The following is a 15,221-nucleotide window of genomic DNA, read 5'->3' as shown; positions in this document are numbered from 1 at the left end:
GATCTCTTACTGACCAAGTCAAAATGATAAAACTTCAAAAGTTTACTCTTACTAAAAAAAGATATTGGGCATCTAAATAATAATTAAAAAAATTATGGTAATGATGGTAGCCTGTACCCTGACAGTACTCTACTTCTTCTCTTCTATTATTGGAAATTAATTGGTTTGTAGTCACTTGAAAATCTTCTACCACTAACCCCCCTTAAATTTGTGCTGGTCTTAATGGTCTGTTAGAGGTGAGACGGAGTTTGTAATTACCCATATTGTACTTTTCTGGCATTTCCAATGTTATATTTTTCAGTAGCAATTATGTTAATCCAAACCAACAGACTTCAGAAAAAGACAAAATAATATTTGGATATATAATATAATAGTACAGCATTGATTGTTCCATGTTAATTGGAAATTAATTAATACTGTATCTTACTGGTGTAGTTGGAAATTTTGTAGCAGCTAAATAAATTAAGCAGAAAGTGATCAACGTGACGAAATGATCAAAGTGACAGGAAGTGATATTTAAGAGTCTAATCAAATGGGATACCATTAAATAAATATTTCTTTATGCTATACATGTAAAAAAAAAAAAAGAAGAAGAAACATGAAAGAATTAAAAAAAAAATCCTTATAATGGTGTACTGAAATAACAACTTTAAAATAAAGATAGTGTTCAGAATAACATTACATAACTGGACTAAGAATGTGTATTGAATTCATGTGACTTATTGTCACTGAAAGGAATTGTTTTTTGTTCTTCATATTTTTCAGTGCTGCGTTGTATGGTATGATATTGCATTGTATTTATTTATATTTTTCCAGGTCTGACAGCAGCTGCCATGGCAGAGGCTATGAAGTTACAGAAAATGAAACTTATGGCAATGAATAGCCTTCATGGAAGTGGAAGTCAAAATGGAACAGAATCAGAAAATGAAGAGCTCAATTCTAATGCAGGTAAGTAATGCTGTGCATGTGAGCTGTAGGGGAGCTCTTAACACCTATTTTTGTGCATGGGAAACAAAATCAAAATCTATCTCAAATTCTTGTGCTCTTTTATTTTGTAAGCTTCGCTCTGCCAGCGTCAAATCAAAATTACTGCACCCATTCCTCCAGTATTCCTCCAGTTTTCCTCCTAACAGCCACCTTCATTAATTTTTTGAAAAATATTGGTGAAGGATTGTTTTCATTATGTTAGAATACAGACATTTTAAACTGTTCCCTAAATATATTTGAAGTAACAAAAGACTGCTCTATTGGCAATAATACAGTGAGTCTAGAGTTTTCCTGTAAATGATGGAAAGTTTCCAAAACATCAGGTTGTTGGAACTCATTATGAGTTCCACAGTTCACTGCCAAAAGGTAAAGTAGGGAATGCTAAATCACCAACTTTCTGGCTTTTCTACATTTTGTTCTTCCCTTGAATGGGTGTTTGCAAACCACAGCTATGAAGGAGAGTCATGATAAATGTTTGTTATGGCCTACCTGGCTGGAATAACCTTGGGTAGAAAGTACTGACACTGAACACATGTGCAGTCTATACTACTCTAAACATTAGTATAAACTTGAACTAAACTCCCCAAGTCCCAGCTCCACAAGAACAGGGTTCAAAGGTTAAGTCAGAAATGGATCCTTTGAAGAGGGTATCTTCTTTGTTTATTCTAATGTTCTTTTTAGGGAAATAGAAGAGATTTTTACTTGGATAGTGTAGAGAACCTAGAATAAGATAGATCCGTTTTGTCTCAGAAAGCTGCTAGATGCCTATTATAATAAGAGCAGGTTCACTTGGACTCACTGCTTTCGACACGAACCTACAATACGCTCTGACCGTTTTGGAAACTTACGCATCCTTTGTTTTCATTATCAATTCAAGAACAGAGGCATTGTCTGATCCCTCATTGCATTCAGATCTCCCATTGGCATTCACACATCTCTGAAGTCACACATGTGTCTCTAAAGACGAAGCCGCTCTAACAGTTTGCTTGCTTGGATGGTGTATAGTGTATATGCATTGTACCATCAAAATGGTAATTTATTAGACCAATAAAGCAGCAGCTGGGAGGTCTTAGACTCATTTTCTAAAGGAGTAACTTTGAATTCATGACAAATTATGCACAAAGCAGTCTTTCCAAAAGTGGTATTGCCTTTTGCTAATTTTGTGTACTCATCTGTATTGAAGAAATCTGGCTTCTAATTCATGCATTAAACCCTTCCATAGCTTTCTATTATGTAGGATATGTATCTCTTATTCACCTCTCAGACCCTAATCAATTAGTGCATATTGAATTCAGAAAAAAGCACTGAAAAAGCATATTTAGTTTGTGTAACTTTTATAGTCTGTATGTAGTTCAAAATGAATTATGAAATTTCACTGAATGCTAAGAAATACGACTGAAGATAGAATTCCTACAGAAAAGCAAGGAAGCTTCATGCAGAAAAGATGTAGGGTTAGTATTAGCGTTTTCAAAAGCTGCTGTACAAAAGCTTGCTAATTCGAATGTTCATGGTTTTGTGTGTTACCTGATATGGCAAAATTTGTATACTTCATATGGGGAGAATCTTCAGTACATTAATATTATTATTTTAGGTACCTCGTTGACGAGTTTTATAGGGAACTATTATACCAGCCTTTTGACAATATGTCAAGAGTATCCATATGAAATGAAAGTTCTCTGTGGTTTAGCAATTCAACTGACTCAAAACCGGTTTAAATATTTGGAAAAATTCCCACTGACTTTAGCTAAGTTACAGTGGGGCCCAAGGCTAAGGATATGGTGTCAGTTATGTAAAGACCTTTACTCAATTCTTTCCCCTTTTCATTGCCTAATTCAGTAAAATTGCTAAGAGCAAATTTGCTGGATCGAGTGCCAATGTTGCTTGCAGACGGCGAAATAAGTCCATAACAAAAAAACCTAATCATATTAAAAATCACAATTTCCCCTCTTTTTAGTATCTGCAATGCCAGCATTAGGATCATTTTTGCAATGCATGGTTTCTCTCTTTAGTGGAGGATCATTTTTTAAAGATTTACATTAAGTAGGTACAGCAGGATGTGTCAAAAAGGAAAACCAAAATGAAAGGAATGTAAAACTTAACTATACGTTTCACTATATAAAATAACTGAGGAATTATCAGATATTCACTACAGAAAACTCTTTGGAGACTGAGATGGGGCATGAAGAGGGTGGGCATTTTGTTTAGAAGTTGATACACGTTTTGTAACTTTGATTCACTGTGAAAAGAACACCATGATAATTCTGTGTGCTTGAAACCTTTACCAAATGTTTGTTTTGCTCTAGACTCTTACAGTTTAAATGACTATTAAAAACCAAATGGGAATGCAAAATGAGAAAGAAAATTGAATTTTGAAAATTTTTTTACTAAGAGGTGGTAAAAAGGAACAGAGCAAAGGAGTCAGAAGCCTCATAAGTGAGAAAAACATTTTATTTTAGGAGAGAGACCTACAGTTTCTTTGATTTGAGGTTGTGTTTAATAGCTTCTGTAATGGCTGCAACATGACTCTGCATCTAGATTTCAGCATGAATAACAACCTGTTCGTGTTTCATTTAGCTCCAAATGAGAAATTCTGTCTTTTATTGTTTTAGGAAATTAGTCTATGTACTATTGCTCCTGAAACTTTATAATTAATCACTAAAGGTTATGGCTGTGGAGAGTTTGTGGGAAATAGATGTCTGAATGATTATAATTGTAGCTGTCAAATCAGAAATATAGTTATACAGAGCAGAGGACCTTTTGCTTCCTTTGATTTTTTTTTTTTTTTCTTTTTTACTGTAACAAAGACTTGAAGGGTTGCAGTTTTACTTAAAAAAACCCCCGACTATAGAGATTGTGGTTTTTTTACCTCAGTGTTACACATTGACTTCCTTTGGTGAGCCTAAGATAGAACGCCACTAAATATTTCACATTAGGATGTGTTCCTTCCTCCTCATTCCATAGTCTGATAGATGAGTGGAATAGTCTCTTTTGCTGTTGTTTCTTTTGAATTTAAAAATGTAATTGATCAGTATTAAGTCCTGAAACTTTATTGCCAGATTTTTTGGAAGTTTGTCATTATATACAGGCCCTTAGTATAATAAAAAAGTGGTGAGGATGTCTTGTCATATTCATTTCAATCCCCACTTGTATCTGTTGAAGTCAGTATGAAATAATTTTGGATTTGCTTCTTTAGTAATGCCTAGAATGTCACTTCTGTAGTTTCTTTCTCTGTGTGTGTGCACCTATGATGATGGAAATTTTTCAAGAATTTCTGTATCTGAAGCCAGAATTCATGCTATCAATTAAAAATCTGAACTCTAACTCTCAGGATCACTGACTATAATTCCTCAGATATTATACTGTCCTCTAGGAAATTACAGGTGTGGAATTGAATCTTACAAGTGTGTCTAAGGAAGTGGGGAGTAAATGTGCCACTTCTTTTTCTGCTTCTAGTCCAGCTGTTATGCTTTGCCATCAGGTCCTACCTACCTCCTTTTTGTGGTATTAAAATAATCTCAGTAATGCTGGAGTTTAGTATGGAATATTCTAAATAACTTATTAAAAAAAAATGCTGCAAGAGACAATACTGAAACTGGGGGGAGAGGGGGGTGGGGGGGAAGAAAAGTACCAAAAGAAAAAAAAATTGCACGTATTTGCACGTAATTTTTAATTGAAGTAATGCATTAGTTCACAGTGCTGTGAAGAATGTTGTTATACATTTGAACATTAATGTCCTCCTTCCACTCTCTGCAGAAGAGAAAGAGCTTTTTTTGCACCTTCCTACTCATCATATGAAGTGTTGAAGCAAACTTCTCAGGCAGTTGAAAATCTCGTATTTAATCTGGCACTATAGGTTCTCTGGCTCCACAGTCCAGCCGATCTGTGCTAGCTTAGTATCTGTCTCCATCTTCTTGTAGGATCTGGGAAAGAAGGTTGAATTTAGAGAACCACGTAGTTGGGGACATAGGTGTCTGGAAGTGGGAGAAATTAGTGCCTCTGAAATCCCAAATTCCCAGTGGCCATAAGTGTTTCATAATCCTATTCCTCCTTTTTGGCTACTCCATGTGAGTCCTTGGAGATGAGATGGCTTGTTGATGGCAATCAGTACACACATACGAGGATTGCCTTGAATCCAGGGGGTTGTCATAGCTAAGGCAAGTCATACTGTAAAGCATGACTGATAAGATGTGCCAGGAGTGATGTGGCCTTTCATATCCCACTTTGGAAAATGAGTAAGATCAAGAGTTTGAAGCTGGCAGCTGAAGCCAGGTATTCTGGATGTGTGTGCAGATCTCTCAAAGCCCAGCCACGTAATCAATTCTGTTGTTCTATAGAAATAAGATAAACAAAACCTCTTGGTTGCACAAAAGTGTTTATAAAGATCATCTGTTTCATCATCATGCGATACTAATATTAGGTGAAGTGTATTCTGGAAATTAGCATATAATTGCCTAGGGAAATTTGAAACTTACTTGAAAACAGAGGTTTTTTTTTTAATAGCGTGGCAGCAGGTAGTTTGTACAAGCATGTGATAGAACTGGAACATGAAGGATAGATTGCAAAATACAGTATCGGTGATATTACTTGAATATCCTCTAAGCTGCATAAGCAAAGGATCAGTGCATAGCAATCCGTGACAATACCTGTTTGTACAAAATCTCAGTGCAAAGAATAAAGCAGTTATTTCCTTCTGTTGGCTTTTGGAGTTAGCATGCATGATTTAATAAATGTGTTTTGCTTTCCCAAGAGAGATATCAAACGGTACTAAGTGTTTCAGTGGTATTTCCTTAGGAAGTCAAAATGTTATTCTGTGTGTAGAGTCTTGTTGCTTAATTTCCAGACAAGGAGCTAAGTTAGGCAGAAAAGAAAGGAAAAACACCCTAGCTTTTGGTGTATGAGGATCAGAGAAAAAGCTCTTCATAGGAAAAAAAAAAAAAGTGTTATCTTCTTATCCTTTTTTCCCTTCAGTACCTGCCATGCAGTTTTCTCATAAATGCAAACATCCTTCACAATCTGTTTAAAAAACCACAAATACATCACTCAGAGGAATATTTAAGGAACCATCAGGAGGGAAAAAACTCATTGGTTTAATGGAATGCTGTCAAGGAAAATCAGCATCACAAACGACACAGGGGCAGAATTGATACTTTTGCACTGACATGTTAAAAGAAAATCCCATGCATTATTTAGAAAACCCAGAAATCTGTCAGCTGTATGATTGCCGAGTTAGCAGAAGCAAGAGGATGCTGCTCAAGTTGAAAAGAAACGCGTAGGCACAGATCCATATTGTAACCTTTCACGTTCTCCACCCACCATGAATACCCAGCTATTACACGGTCAGCATTTTTTAGTTTTTCTCTTTTAAAATTTTCAAGTGCTTGAAAAGTCAAAAGAGGTAGGTCTTTTATTCTAAAAAGCAGGATGCCGAGGCTGTTATTTTATTGTAAGAGTAAAAATGACACGACCAGAGAACAGATTTTTCTAATCCTTGAGTGCTGTGCAGACTTCATGAAGTCATTTTTCCTGTTGTTAAAGCAAGTATTTTTGTGTTACATGAGCAGAGAGTTATTGTTTCAAAGATGATAATTTTATTTAAAGAACAGAAAACATTCATGCCATTTTAAAAATATAACCAGTCAAAACTACTGTTAATATTTTTAGAATCAATTGAAAAGCTAGTGAAGCATACTTTTAATTTTCTTTAATTGTCCTTTTGCCAGGAGGAATATATACAGTCTTGAAATAAGAGAGAATGTAATATATTTTGTTTTCTGTGCCTTCTCATCCAAAAACTAGGCTTGTTTGACTCCAGCCCTAGCAGATATATTAAAACATTTCATCCTAAAAATTGAGACACCTGTGCTATTTCTTTAGCCATATACCTGTGTTGGTCATGGTGCCTGTGAAGGTACTTGCTTTTCACGCTGGAAGTTGAGAGTAACACATAGTGGCTATGTGGACCTCCCTATTTGCTGAGTGGTGAAGTGAGCTGCTAGTCCATGGCCATCGAACGCAAATGGACTGAGCACCGGGATAGGTAGGATAGATAGGACAGAGGATGACATTTTTTATGTGCCTTTTTTCCTCAAGCGTGCAGATGATGATGTACTGTGAGTATGGCTCATGGTATAACACGTATTACACAGCCGGTGGAACCAGGCTGGGAGATAGGCAGTGATGGTCAGTGTCATGCAGAGACACAGCTTAAAAGATCTCCTGGAGATCAGAAGTGAGTTCAGAGCTCTTCATGGCTCCTGTTCAGCCCATCAGTTTGGGATGCGTTTCTCTGAGGGAGATTGGACGCTGCAATAGGAATGGGCCATGTTACAGTGTGCATCTGAAAAAAAAAACCAAAAACCACTTCTGAAGCCCCTGGACGAGACATTGGTTCTTCAGGACTAACTCACAGCGCAGAGACGAGGGAGCAGGATGCTGAATTCTGATGTACGAATGAGGCTCCTCTAGGTAACGACGGCACGTATGGCCCCATAGGTGACTGGCTGTGAGACAAGCTCTGCATAGGAGTGTTTATCCCATAACCGTAATACTTGAAGAAGATTCGTGTAGTGATGAAACTCAGTGGCTTTCAGGATGAGCTTCCATACATAGGTTTGGAGGTTGGAAGTTTCTTGAACCCACTTGCAAGTGATATCTAAGAAATTGTAAGCTTTCTTTTTCAGTGAAAATGGAGTGAAGGAACTAAACCATTAACGTAACACTGAGCTTTACCCATTGCTGCTTGTCAGAAAATGTCTGTAGTTGCTGAATGACGCAGAACAATGAATTCCCTGCAGATAATTTAAGTGAGGCCTTCCTGGAGCCAGCGACTGATAATTCTGGAGGAAAAGGTTGTTGATGTGCTGTTTTCTTTTTTAAGATACAGCTCCTCAAACATTAACCAGGAAGTGATAAGCTGTTTGTTGGTTCGGTTGTACCTTGTTTCTATTCTGCTGTATTCTCTTGTTTCTTCCTAATGGTAATGGCTTTCATGGGCCCTCTCAATTACCCCAAGAACCAGTCTCCGTGTGTGAAGCTTGGAAACAAGATGCACATATATCTGCTTCTTCGGCAAATTGGGGTTTTTTTGGAGAGTGAATATCAATGGATAGTTTCTGCTGTGTTACCCCACCACTGGGCAGGATTTAATACCAAGAATTTTAGGATGATTTAGTGAACCACAGTTTCAGTGGAGTTTCAGCAAAAGTGAATTTGTTTCTTATCTGCAAACTATTGTAAGGTTCCATTTTAGATAAATTCTTAAGCAGTTACCTATTGAATGCATGTGAGTACTTTAACTGTCTTTTTAAAAAGTATTCGTATTCATTTAAATATGAATGTAAATACTTTAGAGTAAATGTGTATGATTCACACATAAATGTTAATTCATCAGCTAATATTTACATATTTGGATTAACTGACACCCAACTCTGAGAAATATGAAGTAGCTCTGGCTGTAGTTTTAAAACTAATAAAGGAAATAAAACTTTGGACAACTTCTGAAAATGAAATTCTCTGTGCTTTTCTCTGTAAATCTGAGGCATCTTTTTCTTTGAGAGGAATTTCAGCTTCAGATTTTTGATGCTTATCTTACACATTATGAAATCAATTGATGTTTATATAACGTCATAAGCTAATGTAAACTATTTTAAAGATAAGGAAATTTAGGTATTATCTTATATAGACTTCTGTTTAGAAAAGTTCTTATTAAATGTCTAAGCTCTGGTTTGTGTGAATGCTTTTTGGGTGGGTAATTCTCAAGGTTATATTTTAAATGGATTCATGACAATTAGATGCTGCTAAATGTTTATGAATGGAGAATACATATACTTTTAAGTTTGTATGTCAACAGTTAAACATATCACACAATCTGCTTCCTCAATATATTTTGGCTGTTATCTTACTTGAAGTCAAAGAACTGCTGTTCCTTTTTTCCAGAGTATAAAGTACATTTTTTCCATAAAGACAGAATTCCTTACAATGATTTCTAACTTTTGCTCGAACAAATTTAATATAGAAAATCAATCATATCTATTAAAAAAAACCTTCCTAACGCCAAATAAAATACCTCTGGGTGCACACAGTGTAATCATAAACAACCTCTCTAGATTCTTGCCATATCTACTATCAGAACTAAGTGCAGCAGAAGATAAACTAATGACAAAATGCAAATGGTATGGCTAAACTGCATAGAATTGAGAGCTTTCACATGTCTGTCACCTTTCAGATCCTTTACAAATTTATTGTCTCAGAGAGCAGAGGTCTAAATCTTCAAAGCTTGAAAAACAGAGGTGCAGCATGAACTAATCTTCATTTTTTCCCCTATCTTCTTACAGCAGCACTAATGGAAATGTATTTTGTTTAATGACTCTGAAATCCTGTTTGTAATTAGATGTGGGAATTGGTCTTACTTTGTAACAGATGATACTGGAATAATAATATGAGAGATGCTACGCTGAGACCACTATCCTCCTAAATCTATATCATTTTTCATTTTATTGACAGGAAATGTGTTCCTGGAACAAAGAGATTGATTTTAAAGAGTAGAAAAATAATGTCTAGTAAAAACTCAAATGAAAACATTTTAGCATTACTTTAAGTGTATCACAAGAGTACATTAACCTTTTAACTTTCTCTTTAATTTTAGTAAACAGTCATCTTATAATTGTTGCTTTGTCACTGATATGATCTTTGAATTAATGCACCAAAAGGTAGGGAACTTTAATTAATGACAGGGTGCATACAATTAAAATGCATATCATATTTCAGAAGGATTATTCAAAATAATTAATTTTGTCTGTTAAAACACTTTTACAGTCGTAAATGAAGTAATTAGGAGTGGGCACAGAACATGTGAGTGCAGGCTGAGCTCACACAGTCCCTTCAGAGTATTAGTTGTATTCACTAGGCCTTGATGTCATAAATCATTTTGGCCACTGTAGAGGCAAGGCTACATTTTTTCCTTGGTTTCCTTGGATAATTTTCATGTTTGTTAGTAGTAGCAGATATTCGTGGTCAATATCAACCTGCCGAAGGCAGGCAGGTTGCTCAAAAGTGTCCCTCATTAAGACGAGGTCTCATGTTTCTCTGCAAGGCACAGGAACTGCCATAGCACTGTAGGGAGCGGTACTTACCAGAAATGTGCCAAATTTAGGACTTTCAGTATAAATTTTTATTAAGACCAATACAGATTAGATGCACTGCACTTCAAGAGGAAAAATCATTCCAGTTTAGACACTTTAGTAGGCTTCTGCGACTGTGGGAAGAGTGTGTCCTGCCCTTTAGGAAGCAGAGCTGCTCTCTGCAGGCAGGCAGAGGGTGAGAAGGCATCTCCAGGCACCTCGACCTTTTTGGTCTTGAGGTGGTAAAGGGAAGGAAGAAGAAAAGTGTGGTCCAGATCTACCTCTCTGAAATGCATTTTGTATTTTACGTTAAACTATTGTTGGATAAAATCAAAAGCAGTCTTGGGAGCAGGAACCATCAACTGGTGATCAGATGAACTCTGGCAATTAGGGATGCCAAAAATGCTAAGAAGTATGCTTAGTGATTTGCACATTTTCCACAGCGCTACCAAACAGAAATAGTGAAGTGCCATATGTCAAATACATGTATGTACACTATTTCAACAAAATCTTGTCTGCCTATCATTTTGCACAAAGCAACATATTTGTTTAAACACTATGATGTATTAGCATGCTTAACCAATGTGTTTTAATTTCCCGTTTCAGTATGTAAGGATGTAAGGAATCCAGTACATAAAGAATTCCAGTATGTTAGGAAAAGCACATATTAGTGATAGCTGCCTTTGTTAATACTAGTGAGTCAACTTCAATCTCCCATTAATGATATTTTAACAATAAAAAGTACTTTAATGTTTTAATTACATTATAGAGTCTGGAACATTCTTGTTCTTGTTAAGGCATATATAAGTTAGGATGAAAACTGGCATATTACCTTTGATGCGGGCCACATGCTGAGAGTCCCCCAAAGGATGTCATTGATAGTGATACAGCTGCCAACAGCAGGAGTCTCATGAATTACAATTTTAATCAGATTTTTAAAAAACGTCCCCTAACATACAGTTAATTTATATTTGAGGTAAGAAATGTTTGTGGTGTGATCATTTGGAATATTTTTTCACTCAAAAGAGTAGCATTAATCAAAAAAAAAAAAAAAAAAAAAAAAGTGGGTTTTTAGTTAAGGATTCAGTACTAGATTTTTGCAGAGTGCCCTGAACTGACATTTTTGCAGCTGAGATTCGATAGCGGTTTTACTTGCAACAGTTGGTGCTGTTTAAATGTCTAGCTGATTTGTGAATTTGATGAGACAGAAGTCACAGTGGTCTCAAGTAATTCTGCCTTTACTTGCACCCACAAAGTAAGAAGCATCCCTTAGTTCTAGAGTAGGGTAAACAGGACATACACAGATCAGAACCTTATTACTTTTTATAGAATACCTTGGCTATCTTGAATAGTTATATGCGAGTTTTGTTTTCCTTTAGTAAAGTTTTGATCCATAAGAAAATCAGGATTATGCATTTATTTCTGTCATTTTAAAAGTAAGCATCTCACAGTTTTGCATAATAGGTTATGCTTTCTGCTCCATATTCTGGTTAAAAAAAGCTGGAATCCAAAGCTGTGAGTGACATTTTGGTAGAATTTTAGCAAGTACAGTCATTACCAAATTAAAAATAGATACAGGTGGGTAGTCTATGTTTTTAGCTCCTTTTAAAAAAAACCAACCCAATCCCTAACTGTATACAAGAGCAGCAATTTATCAGATCATTCTAGTTATAATTATGAAAGACCAGCAATGTTGTCTCAGACCAAGAGTAAATGTACCTTTATCACCAGAATGTGTTAGAAATCTTTAATTTCCATGGCTGCGACATCTTTTTCTCAAATGAAATTCTTATTCTTAATTTCTTAGAAGCTTAATTTAAATTAATAAGATCACTGAAGAATATTAAAACCTGGTCCGTTTAGTCATGGAGAAGACAGTCTTTTTGGCATCACATAACTGAAGCTACTGATTTGTCTGTAATCTAAAGGCAAAATGCATGGATTTTTTTTGTACATTTTTCAGATGCTGTTGTAATGTGTTTATTATCTTGGAAATGTAACCAATGTTATGTTATCTGGTAAGTAACTAATATGTATTTTAGGATGGCCAGTTTCGATATTAGTTTTTGCAGATACACGTTTCATCTTGGGAGGCACAGAAAGCATGTACCTAATGGTTTTAGAATACCAGTATCTTGTCAAACTGTGATGCTTTCTTGAAGAGAAGAGTTGGTAAGGCTTTAGCTGAACCATTCTTGTAGCTGAAGAAGAGACCATAATGTAGGATAATGATCCCATGTTGTGGATAAACGCTCTAGGCTGTACCCTGCGATGTGGTATATTATGTTGCAGCGTACAGATCTAGGTCAGGTAGTAGATGTAGTTTAGCGGTGGCAGGGCGAGTTCAGGACGGGCTGTTTCGCCCTGCAGTTTGGCACTGCTTCTGAATCTGGTCTGTGTATTGCGTTTGCAGTGTTTAGGATCATAGGAAAGCAGCACTTCCAGACTTGATTCTTATCCACACTCTCAATGAAGCAAGACCTCTGCCAGTGTCATGTCTGACTGATAGATGTCAGACTATCTGTCTTCCCTTCCCTGTATTAAATAAGCCTGCTCTTTAGAACGTGCCTCATGCTGCTGATGCTCTAGGTCCCTGGTCAGTTCCCACGGCACTCCTCTGGTCTCTCTCCAGGTGATTCATATCCTGCCGGTTCCCAGCACAACGCAGTGCATCGGTCAAGGCCGTGCCAGTGCTCAGTGCAGCAATGCAGAACAGGATAGGGAGAAAGAATTTCTCCCAGTCATACATATAGCTGTCTTGTATAAACATGTGAAACTCTTATTCCCCTAATGTTTCCTGGAAGCAGGATACTGCTGACCTGTGTTCATCTGCAGTGAACATAGGTGCAGTCTACTATAGCTGCTAGATCTTTTTTTTTTCTTTTTCTTTTTTTTTTTTTTCCCCAGAAGAGCTACACAGGCAGTCAAACCCCATTCTGAGTTTGAAAGGATGGCTATTCCAACCTTTCATCTGTCCTGACTGAATTTTCACATTATACCTCTTTTAAATGTTCACAAAGGTTTAAAAAAATTCTAATAAATATCCAGAGTTTTGGATAGATTGGTTAATTCTGCTATGTATGCTTATGATACAGACACTAACATGCTAACATCTGCCCTTGAATGTGAAGCATTTCATTCAGTTGTTTGGCCATTTTATAGTTCATTCTATCTTTACAAGTTGACTGGAGGTACATTCTGAAAGTAAATTAAAATTGATAGTTGAAACTGAAAATCAACATTTCCTGTTTAGATCATGTGCATATTTTTAAGCTGTACAGAGCCATCTGCAATTAATGCTCTTTGTTGTATATCTTCTGTGTTTACAGTATATTTGACAATAAAACCTTTTTTGACATTTAATCAGTAGCAGAGTTGTTCCGCTCTCATTATATATTCATGAACTTTATCACCAAGACAAGACATAAATGTTGAGCTTGCCTTTAAGATCAGACATGAACTGATATTTAAAACCTAGAAAATTGGGGGTTTTTTTGTCTGTTCTCTGTTTGTACAATAAAAAAATGTTAATAGATTCTTCTTTTTAAGAAGATGCTCAGGCTACTGTAAGGATGGAGACAAGTGAAACTTTGGAACTAGTGAAACTTCCAGCATACCTGTATAAGAGCGGTATATTCAATTACTAATGTCATGGGACATGAGCAACTGCATTTTCCCATTTCCCTATAAGGCATATAATATTAGTTAAATTGTGATTTATTTTCTCATATTTCAGATGGAAATTGGAAAGGTACTAGAAAGGTGTGTCTTGCAAGTTCATATGGTTCCTATGGATTTGTTTTCTGATTGTCTCCAAGAACTTGATGTAAGGGGGATTTTGGCATTTCATCCTTGAGAAATACTCCCCCACATTTGCAGCACATTTGTATTTTTCTTGATTTTGACAAAGTAGATATTTTTGGAAGTTGAATCCAACTTTATTCCCTTTCTCTGTAAAATCCTAGATCCAGGCAGAAAAGTCCTTTAGAAAACACTAGAATAGCTAGCATGAGTAAGATTTTTAATTCCATTTTTTATAAATACCAAATGTATCTGGGTATATACTGTATGTTAAATAACATTTCTGTGTTAGTGAGAGATTGAACTTTAATAGAAAAATATTATCTAAACAGAAGGGCATTTGCATGAAACTTGTAGGTATTTTATAATTAGGAGGATAATCTCTAATGAGCTTCTCTGAATTTAAACTCAGTGATTCTGTCTGTAGAAGAAATACTTGCATTGTCCTGTTGCTAGCGACTGATACTCATTTTCTATCCAACTAACTAACAGCTCTTCTTTTTTGAAACTGCCTTGAATAATTACGGCCCAAACCCTGCCTCTATACTACGTAAATGGAAAATCCAAGTCATCAGATAGCAGTGAATCTTCAGTTTGGATTAAAAACAAGTATTTTATTTATTAGATGCAGTTATGGCACTGAAATGAATGGTTGGTGCAGTTACACAACATCTCACCTTCAAAATTTAATCATCTACAAATGCCATTTATTTTTCATAAGCTCCTTCCCTTTTAATACGATTCATTAAATATTCTTTTTTTTTTTTCTGCTGTTTGTTCATCTATTTTGGATGTAGACTCCAGGCATTTATTTCCCCTCTGTCTTAACGTATGGTGTAGTTGATGTAAAAATATTTTAGAATAATGTTCATATTATTTAAACAATTTCAAATTTAAAAGTTTGAAATCGCAGATCTATCCTGCTGTAACCTACTTCTTACAGATTTGTCCTGGAATTTTCATTGAGGCTGATTACTTTTCAAGAAAATTTGTATTTTCAGTATCCTCCCATTTACAGCGTATGTGATTTAGAAAATTCCCCTGTAGATAGGAGCTCCTCCAGCATGCAGCAGCAGTTTTTGCAACTGGTAAAAAGCAGTACATTCCCACTCGCCAGCAGGGGAGGGGTACTGATGGAAGAAGATACCTCGGCAGAAAGTGTGTATTGCTTTACTCTCCTGTATTTAGTTATAGCTGTTGAACTGCTCTGAGTCACAGCAGTTTGGGAATAAGGCAATTTCCCTTCATCCTGCTGTTGAGTGTATCTTTTCCACAGTCATCAAGAGCTGGGGCTCTGTAGTTTTACATGGCTTT

The 15,221-nt window shown here is 36.0% G+C and overlaps 1 protein-coding gene across 1 annotated transcript in view; it reads left to right on the top strand.

The window, feature by feature from the left end:
• Positions 1–816: 816 nt before the first annotated feature.
• DACH2 (dachshund family transcription factor 2) overlaps positions 817–15,221 on the top strand; it is a gene marked incomplete at its 5' end in the record, with an annotated part of 101,817 nt that continues 87,412 nt past the window's right edge. Inside the window, one exon of the mRNA XM_009580240.1 lies at positions 817–948. Coding sequence (XP_009578535.1) covers positions 817–948 — 132 coding nt within the window. The remainder of the gene's footprint in view (positions 949–15,221) is intronic.

Source organism: Fulmarus glacialis, unplaced genomic scaffold (assembly GCF_000690835.1).
Source record: "Fulmarus glacialis isolate BGI_N327 unplaced genomic scaffold, ASM69083v1 scaffold16416, whole genome shotgun sequence".
In the NCBI taxonomy this organism is placed as follows: domain Eukaryota; kingdom Metazoa; phylum Chordata; class Aves; order Procellariiformes; family Procellariidae; genus Fulmarus; species Fulmarus glacialis.
Note: the sequence above shows the minus strand (reverse complement) of the source record. Positions and strands in the feature narration are given on the sequence as shown.